This window comes from Poecilia formosa, unplaced genomic scaffold, assembly GCF_000485575.1.
Source record: "Poecilia formosa unplaced genomic scaffold, Poecilia_formosa-5.1.2 Scaffold628, whole genome shotgun sequence".
Classification (NCBI taxonomy): domain Eukaryota; kingdom Metazoa; phylum Chordata; class Actinopteri; order Cyprinodontiformes; family Poeciliidae; genus Poecilia; species Poecilia formosa.
The window spans coordinates 136,146-145,008 of record NW_006800567.1 but is presented as its reverse complement, the minus strand read 5'-3'; the positions used below and the strand labels follow the sequence as shown (position 1 = coordinate 145,008).

Sequence of the window (8,863 nt, the reverse complement as noted above, 5' to 3'; positions counted from 1 at the left end):
AAGGTTCCATCAAAGTTAACACACCAGAGCATCAGCATTCACTCCTGACCAGCAGGGGGCAACACTGGAAAACCGCCTGAAATGTGTTGACTTTACAGCAATCCCTCTTACAGAGCATCCTACTAAGCTCCTCACCAAGCGTTGCACCCAACCTCATTCTGAGCAGGGGCACTGACACTCACTGGGGGGCGTCAGGTAATTAGTCACTGACGCATGAAAGTTACTTGGCCCACTTCCTGGGGCAGGAGCTGCGGTTAGGTGCAGGAGTCGTAGAAGGGACTGGAGTTGATACCTGGCTGAGGTGGTAGTGGTTTTCCATCCATGATTGCCAGGGCGGCCTGACGTTCCTAGGGAAGGGATATTGGGGAACCAGGCCTCTAGAACAAGGACACATCTGGTTGCTATGCCGAGACGTCTACAGGCGGAGCAGTAATGTCTATGTATTTCTTGTCTGTGGATCGTAATCCTTCAAAGTTCCTCTCAAAAAGTATATCTCCTGGATCCATTTTGTTGATTGAATCTCTTACCGCAAAGCCTCACCGTTACTTTTCTTGGTCGGGTCATTCCGTCACGATTTGCGGCAGTTGGTGACGAGGACGGATGCGGAGGACCCACGTTGTGGTGTGAAAATGGTAGTTTTAATGACATTTATAGGTGAGTACAGAAATCCAGGCAGCACAGGTGAGTGATGAAACACTGACATGACTATTACAAGGCCTCGACGAACACACAAACAGATGGGATTAAATGCACAAGGCAGTAATCAGGGAAACAAGACACAGCTGGGACCAATCAAGGGGTAGACAAGATAACACAGAAACTAAATTGACAAGAAAACAAAATTTTAATCCTCACTTAATGCATCTTAGTAAACTACAATGACATTTGACTGCTCGGCCAATTAAACTAGGCTACCTCTCCTAGATTTCACTGCATCCATGGTGAAATGCTGTTAGAGGCGGTGATGTCCTTAGCAGCAAGAGGGGCCCCTGAATCAAATTCTGCTCAGGGCCTCATTCAACCTTGGACCGCCCCTGCATGAAGCTAGACCCGCTGCAGAGCATCTCTGCAGCTGGATGTAGAGGGACAAACGGGGGATTTAATTTATGCAGCTTTAGTAGCTCCTTCATTTCGTGTCTGTTGAGTTTTTAATAAGCACCACAGAATCTGCTTTGGCTGCCAGAGCATTATGGGATGAGTTTCTCTGATCTCCGCGTGGCTGTGCAGGAACTCTGACTTTAAGTAGTCAAAGCATTTGATATGCATCGTGTCGCCACAAAAAATATAATAAAAATAAACCAGCATGCTGCGCTAGTCACAAGGCGAGTGCGAAAGCTCCTCCACAGGCTGGACCCCCGTCCATAATGCACCAGCTAACCGGGAACTCAAACTTTATCAATGCAGACAGACTTTATCAAAATGCTGACATTTTGAGACATCAACGCACATGCCGCACACAATTCTTTGTTCACAGAAATATTCTCACTGCACGCCCAACGTGGACCTCTAAATGTGTTCCTGTGAACTGAGTGCAGCTCAATGTGAACATTTGTGGTTGGCACTGAGCTGTGCCAGCGGAGCAAATGCAGTGGAGTTGAACTTCACTCTTACCTTGATAAATTCTATAAAGAACACGGATCCTCACAGGGGGTTGATATAAATGTCCAAATAGGTGAGCTTACATGGGCGATCCGCACCGAGGTGAACTACAGAGATCAAGCCGCGCCAGCGGTCTGATGGGTGCGGTCCCTGTTCAACGCATCAACTATAAAACTATAAACCCATCTTTCTGTCAGGAATAATTCTGCCCTGTCAGTGAAATGCTCACCACAGAAGAGATGCTTGCAGTCTGGCTAATTAAAACATTTTTTTCTTTTATTTATATATATTTTTATTTTTTTTTATAAAAACAAAAACACACAGCGCTTAGCCCGGTGTGTAAAGTCTGGCGGCCCGCCAGGCTTATAATACACTGGGGGTCCCTGCTGAGGGTCCCAGTCCGTCCTGCTGCGTCAGAGTAACGTCTCTCACTAAGTTCCTACCTGAACTGGAACCGCCAGCATAAAACACAGGGATCTTTAGAAAACTGTCTCCTATTTCAAATTTGGAAGAACTGAAATTCAAAATGGATTATTCTTAACTTTATTGAGGCTTACTCTGCTTTGTAAGTATGCTTTTATTTTGTAATGCCTGCCAAACATCCTGACAAGGGAGGAACTCGTTACACAGAAATCGATCAGCAGAAGAGAGGAAGAGGAGGGCCCCATCAACGACTCGGTGCAATCTGCTGGGTCCCTGAGACAGAAAACCCTTTCATCACTAATAATAAACTGAACCTTGTGCATTGATTGATAAGTACAATCAACTGCAATGAATTGAATAGACCTTTCTTGGTGCCTGGAGGTGAAGTTTATAAATGGAGCTGCCCAGCTCTTCCCATTTCTCTTAAACACTGATTTCTGCTGGTCTGTAGAGAATAAAATCCTGACAACCAACCGGTTGTAGAGGCTAAAACCCAACCTGTTAGGGCAGAAGGTGAACACAGAGGCAGGTAAATATCATCTGGACCTCTTTAGAGTTTTACATGTGTTCATTTCAAAGGACCCCTGCAGGCGTGACACTTGGCTCCATCGCTTACTAAAAGCTGGCCGGACCAGCGCCGCGGCCGCCTGGCCTGTGACTCGAGGACGGACGTTTGAATACACAGAGGAAGGGAAGTGGTGGGAAGCTGTATTGATCAAGAGAGGCCGAAGCAACGAGTGTAAAGGGTAAAACATTTCTGCCTGAAAGCCCAGAACAAAGGAAGTGCCTGAGAGCCAACAGGTTGTAGAGAGAAACGGTCTGCGGGGAGGAAACGCTGAAATGAATGTGGAGCTTTAGGCCAAAATAATAAAGTCAAATAATTTACACAGACAAGCTGCTTTTATGTGGTGCAGGAGTGCTTGTGGAACGCCACAGAGAGAGGGGCACAAAGCCGCAGCTTATCAGGCGAGCACAAAGGGAACGAGAGACAAAAGGCAGAAAGCTGCAATGGGTTTACCTGGGAGGTCTGCCAGAGCTGCTCAGCCAGAGAGCCGATCTCCGACAGGATGAGACGGACGAGGAGGGACTTTGATACGCTGCTGCTCCCCAGAGCAACCAGGGACTCCTTCAGCTTCTCTGCAGCCTGCAAGCAAGCAAACAACAGCTTCACGTACGGAGCTCATCAGGGGTTCAACTCAGGATTTAAAAACAACAAAAAACAGCCTCCATTATTTACCAAAACTACCATGAAACCAGGGAGAGAAACTTCCTCCACAATTTCACAGGAAATACTAGGAAAAGCAGAAAGACATCACCACGGACCTCAGAGCAGCAACTCCTGCTACCATCAACCTGGGAGGGTCAAAGTTCATCTGCAAACCACCTGTAGCCCATCAATCTCCAGAGATGAAAACATCTCAGACGTCCTAGGGTCAGAGGTCAGAGAAATGCCTTCCGGCTCTGACTCTGATCAGCACAAACAGCTCAGAGGAGCTGTGAAGCACGGTGGTGGAGGAGTGGTAAACCGGGCCACAGATCCAGCTAGAAGCTGAACTCCTGAGTCAGCCTGGAGCAGGAAGATCCGGGTCAGGTGACGGATCGGCAGCTTCCCCTCCTGGATCTCCAGACGCTTCTCCACAGCCGGACTGGTTCTGTCCCAGTTCAATCTAGACAGAAGACGATTCGGCGTTAAAGAGGAGGAAGAGGCGACACTCCTCATCTCCAGCATCACAGGGAAGCAGAGTCTGAGTGGAGAGCTGAAGCTGGGAGCCCTGCTGGCTGCTGTCAGCCATCTTTTCTGCTCTCTCGCCATGAAACTGGAGGAACGGCTCCATCTGTGTCCTCGGTTCAACTCTGAAGAGAAAAACGACGACGAAGCATTGAGCTTCATTTGAATATCATGAAACATTTTTACAAGCCCTGGCCTTCAGGAGCTGGAGGGAGCAGGTGATTCAGGTTTCCACCAGCTGTGCTGTTCACGCGTCTGCTAGCTAAAGATTGGCAGTCCGATCCCAGATCATGGGATTCTCGTTCACTGATCCGTTCCCAGCTGCATCCGGAACCATTGCTTCAGTCAGATATTGCTCCTGCTGCTAACCGGTCCAAGGTTCTGGAGGACTGCAGGTCCTGATCCGGTGAATCCCAGAATCAGGCTGCTGGAAAAAGCTGCAGACGAGTTCCAGCTCCTACTGACCTTTGACCAGGACATTACCATCTGGACTCACCCTGCCAGGCCGCGGGCTGTGCAGCAGCATCTGGGTCAGCTGCCTCAGCGCCTCCTCCAGGCGTCTCCGCAGGTCCAAGGACGGCCGCCCGCAGCACAGGAGGTCCAAGGCCCGGGACGCCGCCCGGCTGGCCTGGGGCAGCAAGTCGGGGAGCCCCGGCAGCAGGGGGGCCCTGCAGGCCACCGCCACGCTGTCCAGGAGCAGGAAGACGGTTTCTGATGCCGCTGAGCCGCCGTGTCCCTCTGGTGCCAGAGCCACGCTGCTGCCGTCAAGGCGCTGCACGGAACACAGAGACTGAAGGAACCGCATGTGAGGAAGCAGAGCGTCGCTCCAGGGATCGGTCTGGAGTCTGGAAGAGGAGGAGGGAAGAGGAGGAGGAGGAGGAGGAGGAGGAGGGTAATGCAGCAGGAGGTCAGGAGTCTCTGAGTCACGGTCTGGGGGAGGATCGGCACTGAAAGCTGGACTTCCTGGACCAAATAGATCCTGAGACAGATCCTCCATGATGGCTTCATCTGAAAGATGGAAACAGAAAAAAAAACTTCTGGATCAACAGATATTAGTTCCTGGAACCACCAGAACCAGAACCTGCAGAGTTCTGTCCATAACCCAACATCATGACGCTACAGGTCCTGATTATGGGAGGATTTATTAACAGCCTCCTGGAACCAAAAGGCATCAGTACCTCAGCAACTGAAGGACCACCCTGGTTCTGATTGCCCTTTGACCTCAGGGTGTCGCTCCATCGTCACCTTCAGTCTTCATGACCATCAGGGACAAATAATCCATGAAATGAACCAATCAGAGAACTCAGCAAAGAGAAATAAACCCAACCCAGCTCTTTGACCTTTGACCTCTCCTTTAGGGTCGTTTGTTCACCGAAAGTCGTTTTTGGGTTTTCCTGCCTCATCTTTTCTTCCCAGGTGTTTCCAGGTTTTTCCAGGTGAGTTTGGGAACCACCTGCAGCTTCAGCCACCGGGAGGTTCACCTGAGCACCAGCTGGGTTTTCATGCTGTGTAAAATTCAGAAAATGCATAAAGACAGTCATCATTTCCTATAATCCCCTGGGATCAGGTCTCCGACGCTCCAAATCGCCTTGGACGGTTCCGACAGCGTCTGGTTCTGTTTCGTTACGGCTTCGTTCACAAATTGAAATTACTCTTTACGTACAAAATCACAAACATCAAACCTGCCTGAGAAACACTTCCCACACCGAGGGGAAAATTGGACTAAATTACACTTTCACATTTTCCTCTTTGTGATTTTCTGTGGAAGAAAAAGCTGGTTGCTATGGCGCTGCATCGGGAATATAAAGGAGCCCGGAGAGGCTCGATCAGGAGCCGCAGACAGAGTAATGTGGCCACAGCCATTTTCATACAAATACACATTTGAATTCAGATAGCTTCTCTGAGGCACGTCCACACAGGACATGAAATATTCCTCTCATTTTCAGGAGGCTCTGGTCCAAAGAGTCCCTAGAACACGTCTGTGGCCTTTAAATCAAAGCTGCACAGTTGTTGCTTGCTATTCTGAGAGAAGAAGAAGAAACCATATTTTTTACTTTTACAGCCCAGAGTTCCTAAATGTCTCCCTGCAGCCGTTAGGAGGAGAAACGTGCAGCGGATCCACGATGGATCCATCATGTGAGTTCTTCTAAGAAAAGCTGTTTTCTCCAGCTGTTCCTGAGTCGGTTTGCTGCTCAGACACAGACTCGTCTGAAACACAGACTCGTCTGAAACACAGACTCGTCTGAAACACAGACTCGTCTGAAACACAGACTCGTCTGAAACACAGACTCGTCTGAAACAAAGACTCGTCTGAAACAAAGACTCGTCTGAAACAAAGACTCGTCTGCATGAAGCAGAGACAGGAGCGAGACACGAGGACAGAAAAGGGTCTGTGTCCAACATGGCGCCCGGATTAATCAGCTTCAGGAAATCAATTCAATCTTTGCTCCAGTTAATGATGAAATCATCACCTCACTTTTTGTGGTGGGCTAGCTCCGCCATTTTGTTGACTGAAACCAAGACCAGCAGCCTCCCTGACCTCTGACCTTGGCGTTTCAGACCAGCAGCTGCAGATGATCAGCTCTACTGGTCACTAGACAAATGAAGCGGATCAGTTCCAGAACCCGTTGCTGATCATTAGACCCACTTCCTGCTGATTCTGTGCGTCCGCTGTGCAGAACAAAGACCTACCTGCCGTCTCCCAGCTGCTGTTTGTGTCGTCCGTCGCCCTGGAGACCAGCAGCTCCTGCTGCAGCCTCAGCACCTCCTCCTGTAGCGCCTGGGCCCGCTCACGCCACGCGCCGTCCTGTCGCCTCAGTGTGCAGCCCAAAGCCTCGCTGTGCTGTCGGCTGCTCACGCCGGGGGGTCTGCTTCTGACGACAGCCATCGCCACGGCCACCTGGGCCTTCATGAGCCTCCACGGGACTCGGCCGGACCCTACGGCAGACGGAACAGGCAGTTTAATTAATGCCGGCGGCCATTATTCTGGTTCTGACGACTCACTTGGAGCCAATGATCTAAACGTCTTTAGGGGGTTCTCTGGACATCAGCTGCTTTTTTTCAATCTCCACCCACTATCGTCGCCATGGTCAGAGGAAGGGTTGCTTTATTGCGAACTAAGAGTCACTCAGACATAAAAAGCTGTTAAACTCAAGGGATGAGTAGGTACAGTACCCGACCAGAACCAGCTTTAAATTGGTTCTTTTCTCCCAGCACTTCGTCACAAGGATGCAGTTTTATTCCCATTTGGTCGGCCTCAATCAGGAAGCCAACAAAGAGACAAAAACAACTCTCTCCACCAAATCCATGAGCCGAGCAAGAAATGGATCTAGAGGCTGACAAGTGGAAGAACAGTGCTGAGACGATTTAGTGTTGAAGAAAAAGAGGAACTTGGATAACCAGGAAGACCAAAACCCAGCAGGAGCAAAGCAAGCAGGGAGCCTGTGGAGGCGATGAGTGACGTAGAGACCAGGTGAACCTAAAACCAACAAAAAATAACCCAAACACCCGATTCCCAGAACCATGAAGACCTGAGGATCAGAACCAGGACAAGAAGCTGAAACAAAACCGAAGGGGTTCATCATCCTCTGACCAAGAAGCTTCCAGAAACACTAATTTATTACTGTCTCAGATGTCAAATAATCCCTTCGAACCTTGAAGGGTTAAAAACAGCTGTGACACTCCCAACATGGCGTCTAGAAATGACTCAGTAATAAAAACTAAACGGCTGTTTTTAATGACTAACAAAGAAACTAAACCAAACTAATAATCTGTGTTCTAGATTATCTGCAAACAATCAATTTTATACACTAACAAAAACTAACTCGGTTTTGTTTTAGACGCGAAACTAAGTTGCAACTTAACATAATAGCTGTTAGCTAAGTAGGCACAGAAGAAGAAAGCCCAGCTGTTAGCTAAATGAACGTAGAAGAAGAAACTCCCGCTGTTAGCTAAATGAGGGCAGAAGAAAAAAGTCAAATAAATCTGTTTAACTCGTCATTCATCAGCACCAACATCAATAAATACCGTTTAACTGGTTCGGTTCGGTCTCCATCGCCAGATTTAACGGAACCAAGAAGCTAACAGAGCGCAGCCTCCAGCTGGTGTCCCGCTTAAATCTGTCCCACAGGAAATTCACTCAGGGGTCAAAGGTTAACAGCTCTGTTGAACTGGGGAATCATTTCATCCATTCAGCTTCTAAAATATATTCTAGAAAAACAATAACTCACTAATTAAATATAAATAAATCTAAAAAATAAATTTCGTTTATCAAATAAAATAATTATTTTCAATATATATATATAATCAGTGATTCTTGAGAATAGGGACAAAACAGGTCCTATGGATAAAGCATGACATTTGAATAAAATATACACAAAATATATTTTTTTCAAATATCTAACTAAACTAACCTGGGTCATGTGAGCACAACAATGTATATTTTTCTTTTTGCTGAATATTTTTTTATTTTAAACATTGTAGTCGGTGGATGATGCCTGTAAAAGCCCTTGTCCAGGAGCAGAACTCAATACATTCTTATAGTTTAAAACAATTAAAGAAATACTAAAATTATATATTATGACAATTAAGTATAAGTAGTCATATAAATAATTATAAAAGTATCGATAAATTGAATTAAAAATAATTTTTATATATTTTCCAACTTCGTTGAAATTTGTCCTTAGTTTTTGTCAACACCGTCAGAAATTAAAAGAATGTAAAAAAAATCAGGCATTATTGGGGGGCACCAGAACTGCTGAGGACCCCATGACGTTGTCTTTTCTCTTCCTTTGCTAGGAGGGCTAGTTAGCTCCGGTTAGCTTAAGTTATTCTTTAGTTTTTTTCTTCTGTTTTATTCCTAAGTTGTTTGTCACAACCATGATGTGTCAACTCCATAACTGACAGTTTACAAAACTTTGATGAAATTTGGCGAAATAAAAGCTTAATTTTGGTATAATGTAAAGATTTCATGGACCTGATGAGCTACAATATGGCCTCCTTCAGAATAACATCATATAAATTGAGGTAGTTTGGCATTTCGTCAACTCCGTCAGATGTCAACTCCGTCAGAGTTTTTCTGACTCTTTCAGTGAAATTGTTGTCAAATCTCAC

General features: G+C 46.8%; 1 protein-coding gene across 1 annotated transcript in view; it reads right to left on the bottom strand.

Moving 5' to 3' along the window:
- Positions 1–7,921, bottom strand: part of mei4 (meiosis-specific, MEI4 homolog (S. cerevisiae)) — a 17,447-nt gene extending 9,526 nt beyond the window's left edge. The window contains exons 1-4 of the mRNA XM_007541759.2: positions 7,778–7,921; positions 6,443–6,688; positions 4,248–4,759; positions 3,041–3,166 (exon numbers count right to left, since the gene is read on the bottom strand). Coding sequence (XP_007541821.1) covers positions 3,041–3,166; positions 4,248–4,759; positions 6,443–6,688; positions 7,778–7,805 — 912 coding nt within the window. The 5' untranslated portion in view covers positions 7,806–7,921. The remainder of the gene's footprint in view (positions 1–3,040; positions 3,167–4,247; positions 4,760–6,442; positions 6,689–7,777) is intronic.
- Between the last annotated feature and the right edge of the window lie 942 nt (positions 7,922–8,863).